General features: G+C 39.6%; 1 protein-coding gene across 1 annotated transcript; it reads left to right on the top strand.

Annotated features, from left to right (window-relative positions):
- The first annotated feature begins 2282 nt into the window (after nt 1-2282).
- LOC119648909 (tryptophan 5-hydroxylase 1) lies at nt 2283-20935 on the top strand. The gene is made up of 10 exons (XM_038050816.1): nt 2283-2515; nt 2606-2782; nt 13577-13730; nt 13890-14055; nt 14114-14164; nt 14223-14504; nt 19859-19985; nt 20044-20276; nt 20338-20554; nt 20619-20935. The coding sequence occupies exons 1-10, from the start codon at nt 2408-2410 to the stop codon at nt 20700-20702; spliced, it is 1599 nt and encodes a 532-aa protein (XP_037906744.1). The 5' UTR covers nt 2283-2407; the 3' UTR covers nt 20703-20935.
- The last annotated feature ends 5099 nt before the right edge of the window (nt 20936-26034 follow it).

The raw sequence follows: 26034 nt of genomic DNA, 5'->3' as shown, positions 1-26034 counted from the left end.
CAAGGGAATAAATGAACCACAACTTCTGATGATCTCCTTTGACTATGTAGGACATGAATTGAACTAGCAGTTTATGATAATAATTTTCTTTCCAGTTTTAAAATTCACATGGATCCTAAGCTAGCAACGTGGTTGTATTTTAAAACTTTGGTATTATATACAGTAACCACTATGATTTTTCGAATAGGTAGTGTCTTAGAATGGGCCCTTGAAATATATGATCACGTTGGAACCCTTACATGCCCCTTCTTGACAACCAATATCAAAAGTAAGACCTGCTGCGGAGGGTACTGATATTCCACTATATTCGCTAAAGAAATTTTTTTTCATCCCCTTCCTTCTCTTAAACTCAATGTAAAACAATGCCACTGCATGCGACATGTTTACAGTTCCAGGCTTTCCTCTAAATTTCATATTAATAGGTTAAACCGTTTCTGAGAGAAGTGCATGGAGTTTTATCGCATAGCTTCAAAGCTAGAGACGTAGTTGTATAAAAAAATCTATAGTTACTACGTGCGATTTCCGCACCTTCTATTTTTACGACTGCTTCAAAGGACAAAATTAATCTTATAATAGTATCAACATCGTTCAACTCCCACATACTTACGGTAATAGATTCCATTAGCTCAACATATCCTCAAAGCCCTGAACATACATAGATAGAATTCGATCAAGAAAGAAGGCACTACTTTGAATAAATACCGTCAGGAAAGGAAAGCAAAGTGATTTCGAAAGCAACAGAAAGTTAAATCTTCCTTTGAGTAGATCTCCCAACAAACGGATGGCAAAGTAAAAACCTATTTCATTTTCCTCGTTTCTCATCAGTCCTTTACTCATTCTGTGCAAACTATTCCAGAAAAAGAATCAGGAAGTAAGTCACAATGTCATTTTACGCAAAAATCGCAATCTAATGTATTACATGATGGTGAATTTATTTTGAATAGGAATCATAACGACCTTCCATTCAGCTTATTTGTAACCCAAGATTTTCTACAAAGGAGCTGTGTTTGCATCATGACTCAAGTGTCTTTCAAATGGGAGATATCCTTCTGGATGGCAACAAATTACATTTAACTCATGTACATAGAACTGATTTCCGTTTTCAAGTCCTGCTCAATGAACATGCACCATCGATTGCCAGTGTTACCTTCAAATATCTAATGCAGCCAAGAAGATACCTTCCCATCACTGTTTTACTATCAATAAAATGATACAATAGTTTATATGCGCGTCCGCAATATAATTTTGTTCTTGACCCACTAAGTTAGTTGGCTTTGAAAAATCGTTGAATGTCCTTTTTCAAATAAAAGTTTTGAAAGTTTAAGTAAAATAGATCTCTTTAGTAGATTTATTATATTTATTCTATTTAAATGGGAACTTTAGTAACTCTAACGAAATGGTAACCGATGACTTTAGCAAATATCATCCACCAAAGCATCAACTTTCCCAACAGCCTCGTCAACCAACTTTATGGGGGCTGACAAAACCATTTACTATTCAAATCTATTTATCTCGGGTATCAATCTTTTTAAAAGGGCCAGTAATATCATATGTACAGATGTACGCGTATGTCATAGATAACAGTGTAGCCATAAGCTGTAACCATATCCCTTTTTGAGAATCCTTCTTTCCTTGGAAACAACTTCCTTCTGTTCCACCAAGGATATCTATCCAGCCTCTGAAATCATTTTATCTTGACTGAAAGCGACACCTCACCGCGTCTCCAGTTCCTTGCAGCCCCAGTTTCAACCGCTTCCAACAAGTGTGCTTATTCTTCAACTGTTCGAGTCCCATAAAAGGTGCTGATAAATAAACATAAGGATGATCTCAAGACGGTGACTTAAATAGATACACAATGCAGAATCGTTTCGCTAAGTAGTTTCGTCTGTTAAATTGATTGGGACGAACAGGAGTGAAAGGTGATGATAAACGCACTGCAGTCCAATACGGATGAAAGTTTGTATAGGAAGTGTGTTGGGTATTAACACTAGGTAAGTATCCATAAATTTCCACAGATAAGGACGGTTGCCTTATATACTATCTATTGGTATATGCTCCAAGTTCTGCAGCCCCATTCATTTCAATTCAACGTTCTACGTAAGAAGAAACAATAACAGCCTGATTTTCCTTGATTCGGCCAATCAAATCTATTTCTACGAGTGGGATGATGTCTACTTGGTTCCATTGAGGATTCTGTAGCCACCATCCCCAATGAAATCTCCCAGGGTATAAAAGCTAGGAATCAGCTAGATCAGAATCAGTTTTCCTCGAACGTTTTGCCGTCGGTTGCATTAGCTAAGCACTCGGATTATCAGTGTTGTATCTATTAGTAGTGAAGTTCCCTATCAAATAAATTAAACAATTTGGATTAAAGTGAGGATTATTTCCAAAAAATTGAGTGTTAAGAATGAGTGCATCCGGGAAAAGTTTCCTAGGTTTGTGGCTGTATCGAAGTGGTGAACGAGAATGGTCGGTGAAACAAGGAAGTCCAATACACAAACGAAAAGAATTCGCTGTAATAATTCTCATCAATATTAAAAATATTTTTTTTGAATTACAATAAATGGAGATAAAATACAAAAGGGATATCCACTTATTCCGGCAGGATCGAGAAACTACTAAAAGTTGTCCTGCACCCCCATCACCGGGTGACCGCACAGCGATAATTTTTACATTGAAGAATCAAGTCGGGAACTTAGCACGAGCTCTACAAGTGTTTCAGGAACTAGGGATCAATGTTATGCATATTGAGCTACAGCCAATGGATCCAGAAGCTACGCAGGTAAGGGTTCAAACCTTATTCAAGACTCAGGTCGTTGGAAGTGGTAATCAGTTTGAATTATTAATTTAGTTCGTAAAACCAGTGAAGTTAAAGTTCAAAGACTTTTGGTTTCTTCTTTCATCTTACTGGGGTTGATGAAGTCCTATCATTCACTGGTTTTACCTAACAGAAACTCGGTTAAAAACAACTCTTAGATGAGTCACTGCATTTATATAAACGTCGATAGGCCACATAGTTATAAATTATCTTTTAGAAAGCAAAATTGACGAATCTTCTGTGTTAGCGGATTAATTTCTGAGCTCATATTCGTCCCATTTAAAATTTTTGTTCATTTTTTCTAAAATCGGTCGAGCTTATAAACTTAGTAATAATCAAGAGGGTTGACTTTTTTGTGGGAGAGACAAAATGATCATCAAGTTGAAAATGGTCATAACATATGAACCCATATTTTGCCATATAGCGATATACCCGGCCAATTCACATCTGAAATTGTTGTATCAACTACAATCTGAACTATGCATTTTTGACATTTAATTGATAAATACGGGGCGACAAAATTAACTTCGGCCGGAGTTAGGCCTTAGGCAGACCTCTTTCCACCTTCGTTATACTTCTGGGAGCCACTTAATTCATACTGCACCTTGGGTAGAGGTGGGCAGCACTTTGTCACTTGCCTTTGCTTTCGATGAAAACGCAAGTTGTCTTTCTCCCTTTTGACACTTTCGACTATATCTGTCTATACAAGGGCGGCTCAACATTGTTTAAAATTAAACTAAACACAAGAAATCTAACATAAATAAACTAAATGATTACTATGGGCTTTTGAAGTGAAATAAGCTCACACGACTACTTATTATTAGTTTTTATTTCTAAATCGAACTTCGCTGAGTACATATTTTTTAATATTTAACATATTGATGGAAACCCAATTGTGTACCTACTTACATCTGCAATGCAGTGTTTTTTTTTATTCAGCGTATTGAGTCCTATTCAGAAATCTGAAAATGATTCCTATCTGATTTAAAACCTGCGTCCTGTATTTGTTTCATTAAACACATGGAGGCATACATTACTAGAGATTTCAAACTTTTGAGACTCCCGTCAAATTAATCACCTGTATGGAGATTTGTTTCCAAATAATTTAGGAGTTGGCAAAATTTTGATATTAAGCAACCAAATATTTAAAATAATGACTAAGTGACGGTCTTAGGCACAATACAAATTTAGTGAGAAAAAAGGTCCCATTCAAATTCCAGACAGACATGTGTCACAATAATAGGGGTTTCAGCAAGATGATCATTCACGTTGACTGTTGTCTATCATGTGGGCAGAGCTATACAGCAACCTAAACGGACTGAAAAAAATTGACCTTCCAGACCTTTCAGTTTGGGACTACGTGCAGCCCAACTGTACTCCTGCTCGTTACGCACTTGCGTACCTCTGCGCTAGTACAATGGGTCAACTCGGCCTGAGTGCTCAGAAGCTGTAGATTCTCCCCCACCACACACACACACCTCTGCGCTAGCCAGTTCGGGAAGTAGACCGGATTCTCTGAAACTACCGCCCCTCTTCGTCAGTAGCAAATAGTATATATGGAGCTTGCCCAGGCTGGATTTGAAAATTCACTCTGACGTCACGATCGAGTGATGTACTGTCATTGACCTGGATGCTGATAAGCTTCGGCCTATGAGATTTGTATAGTAGAAGGTGTGGAAATGCCCTTACTATATTGAGTGCCACGGGGAGTAGGAGAAGTAAATAGAAGTTTTCTGAAATTAAACTTCCGCAACTTAATCATCATTGTTATCAATGGTGCAACAATCGGTGTGCGGTCTAGACCGGCCTTGGTTAATATAATAATAATCGTTGGCGCTGCAACCCAATTTGGTTTGGGCCTTACACTACAAGTCTACGATATACTGTAGGAGGCAATGTGATTTGACTCAGGTTGAATTGACTAGTATCCGGAATCCAAACACTATACATTCCCTTTGCTAACAGTGAAATCCGAACCCTGACCTTCCGCCACGACAGCCTAGTGCTCGAACCACTGAGCCATCCGGACTGGCTTAGTTAGTTACTCCAAATACCCCGACTTTGGACTGAGGTCCACCAATTCAATATACACAGCAACTAAGCAACTACAAAATTATACTATATATTGTATGTGTGCTATTCGCATCTTTGCGGAATATAGTATCTCGCTTGCCTCTCCCACTTAATTGTTATTTTTTTTATCATTTTATTTGAAATGGGAATTTCAATTTCATTCCCTTCTCGCTCAAAACTGTGCTAATGATAAGTTCATAGCAGCAAAGAGTACACAAAAACGAGCACAAACTTCCTTAATAAAACTCGAACCCTGGACAACAGCTTCGAGTCCTTAGTGATAGTAATAGGCTAAATCTTGCAGATTGTGGTAGCTTGGAAATAAAAAACAAATTATATAAATTTTATAAAAATAGTTCCTTTGTTTAGTACAGTTCTTACTAAAACTATTAAAAGGAAAAGTTTCCAGTTTAAATCTAGATTTTATTTATCTAAGGATAGCAGACACGTGTTTCGGACACAGCATGTATCTTCATCAGTGCTGGTTTTGTAATATTATAGTACAAACAAATAAAATCTATAGTTAAATTGGAAACTTTTCCTTTTAATAGTTTTACTTACAAATTATATGATATCAGCATAAAATTAATATGAAATATAAATGGATGGTGTTTCGAAAGCTTCGCTGCATCCAGATCAGGCCTATAACAGAGCAAAAAAGCGCAACTGATCAAAGAGCCACTTAACTTAGAGGGCATTCCCAGAAATTACCCCAAAGGAAAAATCTAAAAAAATCGTGATAATGGTCCTATATCATATCTATTACATGACTTAAAATATCCCCCATTTCGATATCCGCACAAATGTAATAATAATTCACTGGAAAGCCTCCTTAAGTTCATGCAACAATCTCGATCAAAATACCATATTAGAAAGTTTGGTAAAAATCGTACTATTATTGACAATGTTACACAAGCTCAAAGTTATGATATGTAGATAAAATGTCAGTATCGCACTTAGGCGGACAGCTGGACATAGTTAATACTTATACACTACGTACTTCATAAAAAGCACCTGAACCGTCGAGTTTCCGGTTTTCATCATATTGTGATGTGTTGTGTGTAACCAAAACGAGGGAGGTTATGGGAGGATTTCCCATTTCAGCGTTTCCAAATATGCCTTGATCAATAGAGTGTCACATGAAAAATTTGTTCATCAGGTGTACAATAGTATTGCGATGGTTTGGACATATTTCAAAGCTTTGATTGAATGCATCAATTTAGCTTGATACCACTTACCTGTCATTGTTTCAGGTTTTAATACCATATAATATATACATTCAGTATACTGTCAAAAATTTAAAATAACTGAAAAATTCGGCAATTAAAATTTATTTTTATCGATTAATTGGAAATGAAACAGTTTTTTTTCAAATATCCTTCGAAACGGAATATATGCACATAAAATCAGTGTTCGGTGCAAGCACACTCAATTTTTAACTTCTTTTTCTTCTTCAGCCTTTGCTCCTTTCAGAAGTGGAGTTGGTTTGTCTTCGTCGGCTGTGCCATTTTGCCTTGTCAAAGGCCTGAACTGGACGCTGTAAAAAAGCTTTCAAATCACCATGCAGCGTATCAAGCCGCCATTGTTTCGGCCGGATTTTTGGTCGTTTCCTATCCAGTTGGATATTCATACCAATCTTGGCAAGCAAGAATTTTCGCAATGCTGTGTCGGGAACGCGAGATATGGAGGAAATTCGACGGCCAGAGAGACTGGCCAAAATCGAGGAAAATTGGAAATTTTCACGACCCCCGGGTCGCAAAAAATTTGGAAAAATACAAAATCGGCCGGATTGCTGTGGGCAATACCTTGTTGGAATGGGGAGGCGGCCCAGATTCAGGAAAAGCAAGAATTTTCAAGATACTGTGACGGGAACGCGAGATATGACGGAAATTCGACGGCCCGAGAGGCTAGCCGAAATCGAGGAAAATTGCAAAATTTTCACGATCCCCGTGTCGTAAATATTTGGAAAAATGCAAAATCGCGGATTTCTGTGCGCGATACTTGGTTGGAACGGGGAGGCGGCCCAGATTCAGGAAAGGCATGAATTTTCACGATACTGTGTCGGGGACGCGAGATATCGCAGAAATTTGACGGCCAAAGAGGCTGGAGGAAATCGAGGAAAATTGAAAATTTCCACGACCTTGTTTATGTGAATTGCATGGCCATACCAAGACACCTCTCTCGCAATTTTTCCACGATTGGTGAAACTTCATATCGATCACCGATTTCTTCCTTTTGAATGTGATCAAGGCGTACTACGCCACTAGTAAAACGCAACTTCTTCGTCTCCATTACTGCGAGATGCCCTTCATTGCATTTTATAGTCGGCAAACCCTCAGAAACATTGAGGGCGACATGGAGGACAACACTGTGATAAATTTTCGTTCGTTGATACGTGGATCACAACAACGCCAGTTGTGGAACACCACTTCCTCTAGGATGCGCTAATGCGTGAAGCAATCTCTTAACGCAGTTCACCATTGGCTGACAGCATTGATCAGAAATATTTAAATCGCTTAGTTCTGGGTAAGTCACTGCCGCTGACAGTGATAGTGCTTGTTTCATTCTACAGTTTTGTCGGAGTTTCCAGCCGGCATCCGTGACTAAAGATAACCCCGAAAAATAAGAAAATGTTTATAAAATAAAATAATTGGAAGATATTTGCTCCAAATTTGAAAGGGCAATTATTTCGAATGCTAACCTTATTCCAGCCGCTTTGCGTGTATGCATGATGCGGTTGATCCCCAATCAGGCTCTTTTTGAACTTGCGTGGAATCAGTTTGGACATTTTTGTTGAGCGTCGAATTTTTCCCTGCAGATATTTGGTTTTCGATTTGTCATCAACGGCGGAGGAAAGAACTCCAGACATTTCGATTTTGCGCCTAGGTCCACCAACTCGATATTTCTAAAAGCTGTCTGGCATCCTGACCTACGCCATCACTCTATTTTAGGCAGGGTCTACCTCGTCTTCTCTAAGATGGATGTAGACTTTCCGGGCTGGATCATCCTCATCCATACGACTTAAGTGACCCGCCCCCGCCGCAGCCTACTAATTTTATCCACAACCAGACGGTGATGATATCGCTCATAGATTTCATTGTTATATAGGCAATCGATTCCTTCACGTTCTTGTTGGGGCCAAAAATTGTTCGGAGGATTCTTCTATCGAACGCAGCCAAGAGTTCGCAACTTTTTTTGCTAAGAAGCCAATTCTCCGAGGAGTACATGAGGACTGGCGAGATCATTGTCTTGTATAGTAAGAGCTTTAACCGTTTTTGTAAGCTGAAATAGGCTCTGTTGGCTGCCAACAACCGTGCGCGGAATTTATCATAGCAGCGGTTATCGGTTGTACTTTTCGACCCTAGATAGGAAAAATTATCAACGGTCTCAAAGTTGTAGTCTCCTATGTTTATTGTCCTTGTTTGCGCAGTGCGATTAAATGTTGTTGGTTGTTTGTTTTTAAGGTTTTTTGTAAACACAAAACCTTATTAAAATCGGTTTACCGTCTGTCTGTCTGTCTGTCCGTCCCACGCATTTTTCTCGGAGACGGTTATAGCGATTGACACCAAATTTGGTAGAAAGATGGGAACTGTGAACGCTCACGCATATAGTGAGTTACATCCTTTTACGACAAATTTAAGGGGGGTCCCCATACATGCAAAACGGGGGTGTAAATTTTTTTTTCATCAAATATAGTCATGTGGGGTATCAAATTAAAGGTCTCGGTTAGTCCTTTTCGAAGCTAGTCTTAGTTTTGACTTTTGTTGAAAAGGTGGGGAGTGCGGTGGGTTGAAAGTGGTGATTTTTTTAACGAACCCATTCTCAGAAATCACCCAACCGAAAAAACTGAAAAAAATCAGGGGGCTGTCACTATATAGTGCCTAGGCTCCGAAATACCCTCCATACCGATACCTGTTCAAATAAAGTTAATAATAGTAGATTACTATAATTTTTAGTAATTGACAGGGAAACCCCCTTAAGTTTACTCTAGAATCACAGAATTTTGCAGCAATGTAGGCTACAGTATAGAGCATGATCCTGCCAAATTTGGTGAAAATCGCACTATTACTAACAAAGTAATACTAGGTCAAAGCTGTCGCTTCTCTGCAAATTCCAGACTATGGATTTCTAAGATGGTTATCAGTGCCAACAGCCTCAGTTCCTTCTAAGCACGTAGGTATTAGATAGTGAAATCCCGCCTTCTGTTTATCATTCAGTAGCCATAAAAGGGGTTTACTGCCATATAAAACTAAAACTCATTGAGTCCGCTTGGAAAATGATTGTTTTTATAAGGATGGAGTCTGAGCTGTTGCTACTCTCAGATGAATAAACTCTACATGATTATCGCTTTACGAGCTTCGGATTTATGCAATAAAGATGCAAAGTCGATGTGGATTACCCAGGTATTCAGGACGCTTTCAAAAGCCTTGGGGTAGTCGATATAAAAACTAAAAAGATTTGTTTGTACTGCACCTACTAAGTCAATAATAAGCTCTCCTTCGTAATTTTGCGAACTAATTTGAGAAAGTGAATAAAATCTGCAAGTGCACCGAAAACTGCTCTTGGTACCTATGTAGATCATCTCAAAACCTCATGGTCCTACAAGAGCTGTTGAGATCGACTATAAATACAGTGAACGCAGAGAAAAGCGAATAATCAAATATTCAATAATTATGCGAGTTATCTAAATATCGAGCCGATTAAGCAGTTATGCCATAATTTTTTTGTAAGAAGACCTTTTATTTAATGAATAAATCATTATTATGTACAGTTCGTGTATTTCTTATATTTTTAACTTCCGTAGTCCGTTTTTAAAAATATAAAATTGTACGTCCGCTGCAGACGATCTTCTGGAGGTCCTCCAAAAAAAGGTGCTCGGCGGTGAGCAGGATTTCTCCGATTTGGATTATCTCAAATGAGAAATGTTAAAAAAATTATGTAGTTGATTAACAAATGCAGGTATTGATTGAAGCAACATCCAAAATTTTGATTTTGGAAGAAATGGCGGCTTTCCAAAAAAAAGGTGCAATTTTCAAAGAAATTTCCAATTTAAAGTTTAAAAAAAATCGAAATAATTGTTAAAAAGTTTATTCCTTCAGTTAATTCCTGGGGAATATATCTAAGAATATTGTGTAAAAATTTGAAAGCGATCGATCCATTCGTTTAGGAGAAATCGTGTTCACCGACTTTGAAAACACCGTTTTGAGAAAAACGCGTTTAAAGTTTCAAGTTGTCTGTTTGTTTGTCACACGCACTTTTCTCAGAAACTGCTATACCGATTAACACGAAATTTGGTGAGAAGGTGGGAACTGTGAACGCCCAGACATGCCGGGAGTGATATCCTTTTATATTGCGATTTAGGGGGGTCCCCGTATATGTAAAAGGGGATGTAAAAATTTTTTTCACCGAATATAGTCATGCTGGGTATCAAATGAAAGGTTTCGATTAGTACCTCAAAGCCGGTTTTTGTTTTGAGATTTGTTAGAAAGACGGGGAGTAGGAGGGGTGGAAAGTGATGATTTATTTAATGGACCCATTCTCAAAAACTACCCAACTGAAAAATCTGAAAAAAATCAGTGGTGCCCAGGCCTCAAAATACTCTCCACATCGATATCTGTTCAAATTAAGTTAATAATAGTATATTGCAATATTTTTGGGAAAATCAGGAAATCGGAAGCTCGGCGCTTCAGGTATGAAAGGTTTTGTTTGCTTCTTCTGTGAGTATATTTCAGTGCAGAACTATCCCATTTGTACGTAGCCCGTTATGTATATGCATTGAGCATTTCAGCCTACTCACCTTAGTGTGACATTGATATTTAGTAGTAGTAAATTTACACGGTGAAGTCAACTTTGAGCTCCTGTAACTTTGTTAGTATAGTACAATTTTGATCAAACTTGTGGATAACATGTTTCATATTATATTCTATAGTACTACAAACTTTTATAAATCTAGGATAAACTTAAAGGGGGTTTCTACTCAATTTCCACAAAAATATGGTAATGTACTATTATTAACTTAATTTGAGCAGATACTGATATGGAGAGTATATTGAGGCCTGGGCACCATATAGACGTTGCTTCATATTTTTTTCAGATTTTTTGGTTGCGTAGTTTCTGAGAATGGGTCCGTTAAAGAAATCATCAATTTCCACCCCTCCCACTCCCGGCTTTGCTAACAAATGTCAAAACTAAGACCGGCTTCGAAAAGTACTAATCGAGACACAACATGACTATATTCAGTAAAAAAAATTTTACACCCCCCTTTTGCATGTATGGGGACTCCCTCTTAATCTCAACGTTGAAGGATATCACTCACTGCATATCTGGGCGTTCACAGCTCCTATCTTCTCACCAGATTTCGTGTTAATCCTTATAGCCGTTTGTGAGAAAAGTGCGTGTGACAGACATACAGGCAGACGGATTTACAACGATGTACTTAATGTTCCCCATCCGGAGGAAGCCACAGTGGTGGGCTACGCTGACGATAAGCGCTAGTTGTGGTCGCAATTCATCCACTGCAAATGTGGACCTGGCAAAGATGATGCCGAACGTGGGAGGGCCACGGCATGCTACCAGGTTGCTTATAGCTAGGGTAGTGAGTTTCATCCTGCTCCATGCAGCTCCAGGTTGGGGAAAGGCATTGCAGGTGATATTTAACGTTAACAAACTAAGCTCAGTCTACAGAAGAACAACCCTAAGGGTGTGCTCGGCATTCAGGACTGTCTCAGATGGCAGATGAGATGACGAATATATATAATGCGAAGTCTATCTCCCCTTTATCGCAGATAAATAACGCGGAAAGGGAGAGATCTCTAAATAAATGGCAAGAGCGTTAGGAATTCTCAGGAAAGGAGAGACGTTACGGTGAGATTAATTATAATCTTACTCAGTTTCTCACGGGGCATGGAGGATGGTCCAGGTTAAAACTAGATACCTCACTCGATTGTACAAATTGCGATGGAGTCCCAGAGGCCCCAGAGCATGTATTCTTCCACTGTCCAAAGTTTGTGGAGGAAGGGAAGAACCTAGGAGAGAGTCTAGGAGAGGTGCTTGAATATTAGCAGTGCGAAGAATATTAGCATGTCAGGAAGACTGGAATGCGACCAACTCCATGGTCGTATCTATCCAGAGCAAACTGCGAAAGGCAGAGGAGACTAGAAAATCGCGGTTACGTACGCCGCACAGAGACGAAAGGAGACCAAGCTAAAATGAGTTGACTCCGCCCCGTGATGTAATACCATACGATGGTTCCACTGGGTTTGGAAGGAGTCGCGCGGGGTTTTAGTGGGTAAAAATCCCACAAGCCGGCACCTCCAGGCCAGTCTTTTCAAGATTTCCACCTCTTCAAAAAAAAAAGACAGAGAAACGGGCAGACAGACAGACAGAGATTTCACTGATTTTAATGAATCATTAAAAATGTTAATAAATCTGAAAAAAATTTTCCAGTGTTACCAAAATAGTGTTAAAAATTTGGATTGGTGCGATAGATTAAGAACTGGAAGTGAGTGTGAAGTCATTGCTAATTCAAATTACTGCTTAGAATTGTAAAGGCGCTTTAGTTAGCAAACTGTCGCAATCACTGCACTTTGGGCACCATATTCAGTGTTGTGAATTTGACAACTTATAAATCCATCGACTTGAGCCACGCAATGTCCATCTAATGGTCCATAGATTCGACAGTACCGAGCATCACAGTAATAAAAGGAAATAAATGAATATTTGTATTTAGAGCAACTTGACAACTAATGGGCTTAAGATTATCGGAAAAGATTTTCAGTTGAATTTCTTACATTAAATTTTAAAATTTCAAAAGAAGTAAATTTTTAGAATTATACATTCAGGAATTGAGAAAGGAGCAAGGAATTTTGGGGAAAAATTTTTTGAAAATATTATGTTATTGAGAAGTAAGGCACATAGACAATTAGGTGGGTTTATTATAGCAAATCAAATGCTGATACCATGACCGAGCCATCAGAACAGCCTATATTGCGGTACATAATAAATGGAGGACTTTGAAGTTGATCATTGGGCGTCCGTTAACGACCAACAGAGCACAATCCAAAAAAATCGAAGACCTGGTCGGGAAGGTAATCATGGGAAATTTAACTTTGGTGGTAGGGATCTCATGTGGAAGAATCCAAGGAATTGTTGGAAAGGAACTTCATATTAAAAAGGTATAACCACGTTCATATTAAACGGTAAATAAAAGGATAAGCGATTTCCTGTTGTAAGATCATGTCTTGAAATGTTTTATATTGGTTAGGTTCGAGTGTTTTTTTGTTTCGATTCGTAACCATGAACAAGGCACTATAAACACACATTAGCTAAGAACATCATAGTAAACTGTGAAGAAAAAAGCAGGACAAACTGCAAGCTATGGTTTACTTTTACAGGTGCCTACCTGTAGATAAAGCCAAAGTTGCGAAGCAGCTACCCTCGAATGGAGCTTTAGTTACTAACCATTCTTTTCTAAATCTATATTTTTTAAGTGATCCCAAGGATTCAGAAAAGGAATGGGCTAAATGTGCAGACCTGTTGGAAAATTCTCTAACTTTTATTTGCAATTTTATATATCAATTATCATTATCTTTGATAACCCTTCAGAATGCTTCCTCCAGTACTTGAAAAAATGTCTACCTTAACCATTTGAGTTAACAAGACTATTTTCTTCCTTGGTTTCTTTAGGCTGATGTACTTGTTGATATCGAGTGCGATTCAAAGCGATTACAACAAGTTATACGAATGCTAAAGCGCGAAGTTGCATCTGTTAAATATGCCTCTGTTGACGACTCTGCGGAAGATTCTCCAGTAACGCCATTCTCTGTTTGCAGTAGTTTCGGTTTGTAAAATTTGCCATAAATTCATGAAAATATCTCTTTGTTTCCTGTTATTAATAAACTATTTTTCAACTACTTTTTTTCTATTTTTCTATTTTTTTACTATTTTTCAACTACTTTTTTTCTATTTTTCTATTTTTTTACTATTTTTCAACTACTAGATTTTGGAGATATGGTATGGTTTCCACGTAAAATATCAGACTTAGATAAAACACAAAATGTTCTGATGTATGGATCAGCGCTAGATGCAGATCACCCTGGGTTTAAAGATCCTGTCTACCGGAAAAGAAGGGAGCAATTCGCAGCGATCGCGAATTCCTACAAACAGTAAGTTGTCCGAAAATATCATGGATTATCGCAAATAACGAATTCATTTTTCCTTCAGTGGCACTCCAATTCCAAAAGTACAATACACGGAAGAAGAAATTAAAACTTGGTAAGTGTATGCCCACAGAAAGGAGTTTTCTAGAAGTCTGAACAAAATTCATTTTCAGGGGAGTCGTTTTCAACGAGTTACACAAATTGTACGCAAAGCATGCTGTACCGGAGTACATGGAAAATTGGCCGCTGCTTGTCAAGTATTGTGGATATCGCGAGGATAATCTTCCACAACTGCAGGATGTTAGCAATTTCCTGAAACATAAAACAGGATTTCAGCTACGTCCAGTTGCAGGGTACCTGTCGCCACGAGACTTTTTAGCTGGGTTGGCTTTTCGCGTATTTCACTGCACCCAATATATACGTCATTCTTCGGATCCATTCTATACACCAGAACCGTAAGTAGGAGAATATTTTTTGATATATAATAATCGAGACCATTGATGGTTGGTCGAGTTTTCACTATTTAATTATAACTAAACATTAATGCTTTTTGTATATAATATTACTTAACCGATTATTAACTTGCTATTTTGTACCAAACCTGAGAGATATTTTCTTAAATTTTCCTAAGAAAATCGACCAATCGGCTCCAATTCCGATTTCGAGTGGTGCAACTTTTGTTTTGAACAAATTTATTTTAGGATCTGTGCACTTTCCACTTTAAAGTACAAGCATCCATAGCTAATTGAGATGGTTAGGCAAATTCATAAAATTCCTTTTATAGAACAAATGTAGGTGTTAATTCTCCTTAGAAGTTTGATGGTACCTAAGTTGTATAGATTTTCTCTGATGTCTGTGAAGGGATTCTAAACTTGTTCATCTCAAACTGGGTTATGCAACGAGAGCTCCTAAGGTAACAGTTTGGCATATATTTTAGATTGAGGCACCAGTCCCAATGAATAGAATATTATGAACTATTTCAGAGAAGGTTTTTTAGTTATCTTGCTGAATCCTTAAATTTTGATGTAAACTTAGAGGTGTCTTTCGAAGGATTCCAATTTAATTCGAGAATTTGGTACAATAATGCAGTTTTCGAATGAGATTGCCATAAATTGATTTGTAGATCTGAAGATGTTTTTTTAGCGCGGAATTTTTATTTGCATCCAATTTGGCAAAGGGAAATTCACCCACCATGTTGAAATCAATAAGTTCATCTCAAAAGCTTTCAATTCTTCAGAAGTGTCTTCTCTTCCAAAAGTTAATATATCTCCCTTTCGTGGCTGCTTGAGAGTCTAAGGTAGACTTGTGTCCTTCGTGCTTCACTAATTGAAGTAATAACAAAACGCCGAGGCTATTTATATTATTGCATAAAGTAGAAAAAACAAACTCTTTTAAAATCGGTTTACTGTCTATCTGTCTATCTGACTGGATCTGTAGGAGGGGTTCCTATTTATGCCAAATGGAGACAGTTTTTTAAAAAATTTAACAATGTTGTGTATCAAATGGAAGGTCTTGATGATCGCTTTCCAAAGCAGGTTTTTGCTTTGGCATCAGTTCCAAAATGGGGGTTAAAAAGAGTTCACTTAAATTAAGGGACCATGCTCAGAAACTACCGGGGTAAAAAACCGAATAAAAATCATGATGATCCACCTGTTTGACATCTAGGTCTCAAAAGATTCCCTACCCAGATCAACGCGCAAATCATAGAAGTTTGGCCATCATTTTCAACTCATTCGGTCTGTAGCTGATTGTAGACTGACTAGCCCGGTTCCTAGTGAAAAAATAGAGCGCTTGACAGTTTTTTAAGCAATTAGATTTGTTTAAGTTACACAATTGTAGTATCTGGATATTTCAGCAAATGCTCTTGGAACCAGTAACGATAATGTCAGGATATCGCAATTATGCCGGTTACCTAGTAAATCAATTCAACTTTTTACTTATAGAATAATATCATTTATTTTATTTTAATTGTTCATATTTCTTTTTCTCTCCTTTTTCTTCCTTAGCCACGGCGAAAAAAAACTATAATTTTATTTGAGTGTAATTACGCGGTGTTTCTGGCGATTAATTATTTGAACGTAGTTGAAAGTACTGAGCGCTCGCTCACGAACGGTGTAGTCCGTGGACTTAACAGAAGGAGTAAGTTGTTTCTCGGACAAGTGCATCCCGCTATCAAGTTGATGGTGGGCTCAGGAGAACTTACTCCCAAGCAAACATTTTCATTAGCTTGAACCAGTTTAGGTTCTAACCAGGCGATTTCGGTCGTTATAATTCATACCCTTGTCGGGTTTTGAATTCAATAAAAACGAGCTAAATGCCACGCTGCCCCGCAGGGTAGAAGCACTGAGGCAGCGTTGGATGAGATCGCCTCTGCCCTGCGACCGGAATCGTCAAAGTCAAATATAATTGTTCAATAAAACTTGTTTTTCCTATTCGCTAGTGTTGATTTTTATTTTGCAAATACTGATATTTCGGGAACCATTTGTTCCCTTCATCAGTGCCAGAGGATATCATTTTATTGTATTCCTCAAAGAATACTAGAGGACTGTTAGAGACAATACCTGTACCATTTTAAATGAGAGAAAACATAGGCCTTAAGAGAATGATTGGTGGAAAGGGGAGGAAAATGAGCATGCATTTATAAGAATTCAATGCTGGGTATTACAGGAAGCAGGATGAGAAAAGTGCAAAAGGCTTCAATGATGAGGAGTTAGCAATTTCTCCGGCTGACAGTAGCTGACATTTTCAATTAATTTTCCTGGATATTGTAGTGTCAATGACAGTCATATCCTCTCCGCCAAAAAGTAAGCATCATTGAAGCTCAAACATTTTCTATTGGGTTTGCAGCTGGTGCCTGAATGGTCCAATCCATTCCATTGATCACGTTTGTCTCTTCCTATGGAATTCAAAGTCCTGGATTTGAAAATATAGCTACATTTGTGAAAATGCACCATCAACCATCAATTGTGCGAAAGATTTTAGTGTAGCCAAAATCTTGTCCGAAAGGGGTGTAGTGCGTTGGCCACATTCTACCCCTATTGGTAACTAGAAGACGACTCATATGTAGAAATAATTGTACTCCAGTCGACATGATAGACTTTTTTAGAACCATTTTTTTAACCTGCTTTTCTGGGAGCAAAAGGTTCCCCACAGTACTCCTGTGGAATACTTTCTTTCCAAATAGTTGATGCCTTCTTGCATGTTTCCGCAGTTTGCTTCAATCTCATCGGGTTACTCTCTAAAAGCAACTTGACGGCCAGATTTTTCTGGCGTTGCGTGGTCGTTCGCTTTGGCCCCTCGCTGCCCCTTCATTGTTATTGCCTTTCTCCTCGCATCTATTGGCCCATCTAGCTCCTCTTATGCTAAAGTATTTCCCTGCCTTGTGGTAATCGGCTTCGGTTCTTCTCAACGTTTGATCACGATTTATTTTCTCAATGTTATGCCTTATTATAATACAATTAGTCCACTGTTTTTATGTCGATCACTATAACATCAATTCCAACCGCACCCCGTTTGAGGAGTACGTTGAATTTATTGAAAAGTTTCTTTCTATACGTTTGCCTAGAACCGAATATTCGAGTCAAATTCGCTGCTTGGAGTGCTTAAATTGAAAATTGCGAGTAGCTTTTTAAGAAATTTGTAGACTAGTCGAGCCGACTAGCAAGCTGTTCTTCAGTTCATGAACGCCGCACCTTGCATTTAACATCCCCGGTATTCTCAAAATCCAGTCTGTGCCCTTCTTTCTTGGTAGGCGATTAACCTAAGCTTCTCATTTGGTTTGGTGCCCTTTCGTTCCCGGAGTTCGGTCGATGTGCATAACTCATTATAATTTCCGGACCTTACTCAAAATAGATGGTGGTTAATCGTCAAAAACGGTGCACAGTTACGCTTTTTACCAAATTAGTCACTTACCTGCCTGGTTGTTGGGCTAAAATATCATCCGGGGAGTTGTTTAGGATAAGCGTTGATATAAGGGAGCCTTTTTCCACCTGTTGTCACTTTTGGTCACGCTGCTCCCAGGGCAGAGGTGAAGCAGCGTCTGAAGAGTTGCCTCTATACTTCAGAAAAGTTTTTATTAGGTTCATATACAAATATGGGTTTAGCTCTTTCGATTTTCCTTTTTTTGTAGCCAATGAAAGAAGAACTGAATAGTATGCTTTACTTACTCTGGTAACTCGTCGTATTTTGGTACTGAACGGAAAACTGCCATCTTACTTGAAGCCTAACCCTGATGTAAAACTCCAGCGGCTTCAGATAGGATTTTGATTTGACACTCCGCATTACCTTCATTGTGGCCTTATAAGCCAATTGACTAAATCGCTTGCCTGAGTGGTTGGGACAAAACTATTCATTACCAGCATGATAAGCAACAACCCCAATTCTGATCACAACCAATACTGCAACCCTTCGAAAATGATTCATAGTCTAATATATCAGGAAAAATACTTGAGCGGCCAACAAACCATATTTATATGGACTCGAAACAATTTCTCGAAAGTTGAAAAGGCTCATTCCTTGAAAATATCTGCTGCAGATATTCAATCTTCATCGTCAACGTTCTACCATAGATATTGCCTTTATAGACATTCCGAGTTGGATCATCCTCATCCATACGGATTAAGTAACCCGCTCACCGTAACCTATTGAGCCGGCTTTTATCTACAACTTCACGGTCATGTTATTGCTCATAGATTTCGTCGTTATGCAGGCTACGGAATCGTCCATCCTCATGTAGGAGGCCAAAAATTCTTCGGAGTATCCTCCTCTCGAACGCGGCCAAGAGTTCGCAGTTCTTCTTGCTAAGAACCGAAGTCTACGAGGAATGTATGAGGACTGGGAAGATCATTGTCTTGTACAGTAAGAGTTTTGACCCTATGGCGAGACGTTTCGAGCGAAATAGTTTTTGTAAACTGAAATAAGTTCTGTTGGCTGAACAACCGTGTGCGGATTTCATCATCGTAGCTGTTATCGGTTGTGATTTTCGACCCTAGATAGGAGAAAGGTTTACTGGATGGCCGTTATAATGTATGGTGTAGCGTCTCTTTTCCAGCAAACCGGTCCCTGTCCAACGCATCTCTTGTAACGCTGTCACATCAGCCCCTATATTGGAACAGGGTATCGGCTAGCAGCTTGGCAGCTTCATCTCTGTACAGGGAGCGCACGTTCCATGAGAAAATGCACAAATCGTTATTCTTTTGTCGTTGCCGGGTTCGTTATTGTTTTATCCGTCCAGTCCGATTCTCCTGTTGTGGCTTCATTACTTCGGTTTTCCTTGTAGGGTTATCAGCCCTATCTAACCCCCAACCTAGAGGATCAGTTGGTACAATTTGTCCGTTTTTAGGCGCGTGAGACTCGCTTTCATCTTTCTCCGTCTGCAGCTTTTCGTTAAGAAAGAGCTCCCAGCGTTCACCACGTGGAGGTGGAGATAGGGTTTGGTAGTAGAGCTGTTGGTGTTAGTTCAGCAGGCGTTTCCCAGGTTTTATGCTCCATCGTGGGTATCAATCCATGTTTCGCCCTGGGACCTATACTACCTTTTGACCACCAGATATTCAATGGTGATGTCAAAAGGGAGAGATTTCGGCTTTGTCTCTCATGACTCCCATCTCTCTGTGTGTGAGTGTGTTCCCTTAGAAATGTTACTAGCACTATTGGTTTATAATATTGTAGTCTCGTATTCCAGGAATCTGGTATTTTTTCCTTAAGTAACATAGGGTTAGAAAATTGCATAGATATTAGTCTCAAATTAAAGCCCTTTAATGAGCGATACTAGCATAATTTCTTTCTAATTCATGTATTCAACTTTTTGCAGAGATTGTTGCCACGAGCTTCTTGGTCATATGCCGTTACTGGCGAATCCAAGCTTCGCCCAATTCTCCCAAGAAATAGGATTGGCGTCTTTGGGAGCTTCAGATGATGATATCGATAAACTTGCAACAGTAATACTCGTGCATTATTTCGTTGGCATCATTTTAAAAATGCAATTTCATATTACAGCTCTATTTTTTCACTGTTGAGTTCGGATTATGTAAACAGGTAGATGGTTCCTTCAAAGTTTATGGGGCCGGATTGTTGAGCTCAGTGGCCGAATTGCAACATGCTATTTCAGCAACGAATAAAATCAAGAAATTCGACCCCGATATAACTTGTAGAGAGGAATGCATAATTACCGCATACCAAAATGCATATTATTTCACAGATTCATTCGAAGAGGCCAAGGAAAAAATGCGGTACATGCACTCCAATTATACCATTTGACAAATCCTTGTTAATTATAATTCTTTCAAACAGCACGTTTGCAGATAGTATTCAAAGACCTTTTGGAGTTCGCTACAACCCCTACACACAAAGCGTTGACGTTCTTTCTAATGCGAAAAAAATAACGGCCGTAGTAAGCGAACTCCGGGGAGATCTAAGTTTGGTTTGTTCAGCCTTGAAGAAAGTATCGGCAATGGATGAAAACCTGGATGTAGACGGAATTGTCAACTTGCTTCAAACAAGTGTACAAGTAAGTGAGAAATTTATTTGACAAGTATAAATGTAAATAATTTCATGCTTTTATGTCCTCATAGGTAAGTGGCGAAAGAAGTCCGGCTAGCCTTGGGTCTCCAGATAACTCCGATAACTCTCAAGGTTCAAATAAAGAGCTCCAGTAAATCAATGTCATTCTCCAAACCAATGAATTTCGACTATTAACCAACTCTCGAAGGACAGGCGCTCAGTTGACAAATAATCTTATATATGTTAAGCTACCATATGTTAACAATTGATGGGATCACTTATCTTAATTCTTAATAAATTATGAAACGCCATTCTTTTTTAAAATGTATTCTCCAACACAAGACATCATAAAACATTTTTAGAAGAGAAGAAAAGTTGAAGCTTCAGAAGTGAGTAGAAGTAAAAACTATTCTCAATTAGTACTTTGATATTTTGATAGCTTGTCGATTGATCCCATAATTAGTACAATTTAGCAACCAATAAAAGATCGAAGAACGCTTCTTAGTTGCAAAATAACAAGTGAAAATATTGCTAATGTTGCTAAAGATATGAGTGGGAGCTAGAACTTCAGTTTTTTCGTTTGTTGTGGTTTGTATTTTTCAGTTATGGAAGGTATTTTTCAAATAAGTATTAATCAATTAATTTAATTAACTTAAAAACGAGAGTAACTAAGACTATTCGCTGATTGGTATGCATAAAGCCTGGATCATCTCAAGCTGTGCAGGATCCTTGGACACAAGAATATACGAATTTTCAGCAAATCAGAAAAAAGCACGCAAGAATCTGTGGTAAGGTCTGAGCTTTAAAAAACATAATTAGCTGAAAAAACACTGATGAAGTCGTCAACTAATCGAGGACGTAAGTCATCTTACCAAAAGGAATATACCTAATCCAGAAGACAAGCTTCAAGGTACAATAAAACAATCTCAAGGCAGCCACCACCGTCAATATAATATCTCAATGAACATTTAACATAGTATAATGGAGATGGAGGAACTCCTGGGCCTTATTCCCATCTATAGACTGCCAAAGAGAAGCTGAAGAAACCCCAAATCGCAGCTCAATACCTAGGTCACTGATGAGAAAACAAACGAATATCTTTCTCTAATGATGCAGTAAGAGAAATTTCGAGAGCTAGTTAGCAAATGAAACGAGAGTCGAAAGGACGAAAATACAGTAACAGTAGTGTACGTTGGACAACAACCGTAATGATCCAAACATAGGAAAGTTGAAGCCAAGAGCCGTAGCAAACGCTTTTGTTGTAGCAAATCAGAATCCAAGAAGGATACCTTTTACGAAGCAGTAGAACGAACCTTCGAAGCTTGTCCCATATATGATATCAAAATCATACTTGGGGATTTAAACAGCCAAGTAGGGATGGAGCCCGTATTCAAGCGATACGTTGGCTCCCATAGCTTACATCAAAATACAAATGCTAACGGGCAGCGGATTATTCAATTAGCAGTGTCGCACGAAATGTTGGAAGTATCTGGTTTGCGCGGAAAGCGGTCCACAAACAAACGTGGGCTTCTCCAGACGGGACCACTTTCAATCAAATTGACCACGTGTTGATCGAGCGCCGGCACCTCTCAGCCTTGATGAATGTCAGAACATATAGGGGGGCCAATATAGACTCGGATCACTATCTCGTTGGCATAGTGCTCCGAGCTCGAATAACAACATCACCCAGAATCCCCTCTGACAATCAGGTGATAGTTAACACTGAAGCCATCCACAACACAACCCTCCGTAGCACCTACAAGAGGGAACTCGAAAAGTATAGGGAGCAACCGCACTAGGAGCGCAAGTTTTACGATCAAGTCAGCAGGATGAAGCCTTATACACCTCGATGTTCATCCTGCCAAGACAAAGAGGGAAATCTGATTTCCGACTTTGATGAGCTACTGAACATCCAGGACATCGGCGAGTTGGAGGTCCCGCCAACTGAAGACGACGGACAAATGCTGCCACCGCCAAGTATAGAAGAAACAGTCCGTCTTGATACCAAAGCCTGGGAAAGATGACTATTTTATCCAAAGAACTTCAGGGAAGTCAGCCTAACATAATTTTCGCTGAAATGTCTGGAGAGACTGGTTGAGGGTCACATTCGCGAGGAGGCACTAAAGTTGCACTCCCTAAATGAAAAGCAACATGCTTACTAACTTGAAAAGTCCTACGACTTTCCTTTATAAAAAGTGTGACTTTCCTCTAATAAAGTGGATCTACGTTATGCTAACGCGGAGATTGTTGTGTGCTGAAGTTGGTGTTGATCGCTACTTAACAACGGAAGCGACGAAACGGTGCCCTCAAGGAGGTGTGCTATCGCCACTTCTGTGGAGTATGCTGATCACCTCACTACTATGCGAACTGAAAAATCTGCCAAACTTATGCGGATGACGTGGCTCGGAATGGTGTGTAGAAATACACAAGGCGCCGTTGATTTGATTGACAGTTGGTGTCTCAGGCATGGACCTTCAGTAAATCCAAATAAAACCACAATGATATTATTTACAAAAAGGAGGAAACTTAATGGTCCTTGCCTTCCAGCGATGAGGGGTATAACCCTTCAACTCTCCGGAGAAGTGAAATATCTGGGAGTTATCCTAGACAAAAAAACTTCTTTAGAACAAACATGTAGAGGTAAAGATGAAACAATCTCTCACAGTTTATGAGCTGTGTAGGCGAGAGAGAAGAGTTTTCACTGTAATCTAACCACATTGCAAAGAACTGTGTGTCTGGGTATCACCGATGCCATGAGCACCACATCCGGCGCAGCTCTGAATCCATTATTAAATTGGATTTCAAGCCCTTGGATTTGTTTATTAAGAGTACTGCGATGAAAGCAGGTCATAGACTAATTCGGGAAAACAATGGAATTGCGAACTCGTGATGTCTGGAGTTCCTTATTAATGCAGGCCTAGACCGGATACCGGTTGTTACGCCGTTGATGATGATGATGAATGGAGGTGGGGGCCCAAAGCATTCCAAGAGCCATTGGAAGAACTGAATCTAGTTTTCATAATGCCTTCTGACTCTCAGATCCCCATACATCTGTTTGGTAGAAGATATGATTCGTTTTGAGAATGAAGGGGGTCCTAAGTCCGCATCAACTTAATGCAGGACCGGACCAATTGAGGAGCAACTTACTCCTTCTTTTCTGTTTGGGTTTGGGTACAAGCCCTGCGAGGGGTCCGTGGACCAGAAAAGAAGGAGTAAGTTGCTCCTCAATTGGTCCGGTCCTGCATTAAGTTGATGCGGACTTAGGACCCCCTTCATTCTCAAAACGAATATTTCAGCCCTGGCCAGCTTTGGTCAACAAGGCGGATTTGCGCTCAATATAATTCGTAGGCATGTCGTGTTTTACGAATTATATAAAGGAGCATTCAACATCTGCGAGCCGCTACGGTCACGCTGCTCCCAGGGCAGAGGTGAGGCAGCGTCTGACGATTTTCCTCTGCCCTGGTAAGAAACCGTAAAGCCGCCGTCGCTTGACTTTTTTTTTTAAAGAAGATATGATGTTTTCTTGAAACGGAGAGAAAACTGGTATGAACCAGAAGAATCTGTGTCAGGATATACTGACGTCTTCTACACCAACGGCTAAAAGACGGAAAACGGTTCTGGAGCAGGAGTCTACCTCTCTAATAAAAACGAGAAGTGGGCTTTTCCCTTGGAACAATACACAACGGTCTTTCAGACTGAAGTGTATGCGATCCTAAGGGCTGCTGCTTGGATGAATGACGGGCAGTTGAAGGGTAGGCGTATCGCAATCTGTAGCGGTAGTAAAGCTGCATTGAAGGCGTTGAGTAGCACCTTGATCACTTCAAAAATCGTTCAGGAATGTCGAAACCGATTAAATTCTGTTTCTGGATTCAATACGGTGTATTTACTTTAGGTACCTGGTCATTGTGGTGTAGAGGGAAATGAAATCTCGGATGCCTTAGCAAATGAGGTTTCAACTTTCCCCATGCCCGGACCGGAACCAGCGATTGGGGTGCCGATAGCATTGGCTGATGCTGCTATCAAAAACTGGGAACAAGCTCCCCATAATGACAAGTGGCTAAGCCTTAAAGCTGCTAAACGCATTAAAATTTTCCTGTCGGAACCAAACAAACATACCGCAAAGTTTATCCTGTCGAAAAGCAGGAAGACTTCTAGAAGCAATGTGGGCATTCTGACTGGCCATAATTCACTATCTGGGCATATGTTCAGAATAGGAATTCTCCAAGATGATACGTGTCCATCCTGTAATGAGGAAGCGGAGTCCCCGGTACATTTTCTATGTGAGTGTCCCGCTTACGGACGCATCAGACATTAGATTTTTGGTGCTGTTGTACTCCAAGCGGATAGCGTCACATCCATTAACGGAAATCCTACGATACATAAACGAATCCGTGGTATTCCGTTAGACGGGGGAATCGAGTACAATGGACCGCTAAGGTCTGAGTGCTCAGAGGCTTTGCCTCTCTCCCACCTCAAACACACACATTCACACACGGGGAGCGCTTTGGGAAAGGTATGGTTTGCAGACTCGGCAATAAGACAACGAAAAAAGAGCTGTTTGCATCAAAACAAGGATACCAGTTTCCGTGGCTGAGAACACAAAGATTGACATTATCTTTCAATGAAAACTATAGGGATGTGAAGTGTGATAAATTGGAGACTCAATATAGAACTGAACGTGAAGAAGACCTTTCTGAATAAATGGTGTCTCCGACCAAGGATGGTTCTTCCCTTCAAAGAACCAAGCTTAATAGCATCCAAAAAACGGCAGGTGCAGATACTACTACGGCTTTGCAGTCCTGCTCGGCGAATACCCCCAATGTCCTGCCTTACGTCCTCTTCCTGGACCTTTATATTAAATACCCTGGGCCTTGATGTTAGACAGTGAAAGTTACAATAACATCCTGCACAATATACCTCTGGAACTCTGAGCATTTCTAGCGAACTACGCCACTCACAACCTGAGTTGAAACTCTGGAAGGAATTTGAGTCCTAGTTTTTCCAGCCAGCAGTGGAAGACTGGCGACAAATCATAGTTGGTGTGTAGAGCGGCAGCTTTCTCGAATACATATAACGTAGCGGGGTCATACGGTCTTCCAGGATTCACTAGTGTATTCCAAGCAGAGGTACTGGCAATATTGAAGGCCTGTTGATGATCCGAATTATAAATCGAGTCTAAAGCGTAATATTATCATTCTAACCGTAATCCAGGCGGCTATAAAGGCCTTGTATTCCATGGCGATGCCCTCCAAGTTATGGGGTATATGAACAGTCAGGCTCACGAAGCTTCTCTCTTGAGACTCCCATGGTAGCCCTAGTCGGCATCCTGCTACCACTATTTGACAGTCGCTAACTTCAGATAACGAAAGTTCATAATTTGGTGGGTCTGGTTCTCCTACGACCAATCCAATTGCTGCAGCTTTTGGGCCAAATGTGTGCAAATGCATACAGGGTAATGGCGGGCTGCATGGGACACGTTTCTGTCTA

Source organism: Hermetia illucens, chromosome 2 (assembly GCF_905115235.1).
Source record: "Hermetia illucens chromosome 2, iHerIll2.2.curated.20191125, whole genome shotgun sequence".
Classification (NCBI taxonomy): domain Eukaryota; kingdom Metazoa; phylum Arthropoda; class Insecta; order Diptera; family Stratiomyidae; genus Hermetia; species Hermetia illucens.
Note: the sequence above shows the minus strand (reverse complement) of the source record. Positions and strands in the feature narration are given on the sequence as shown.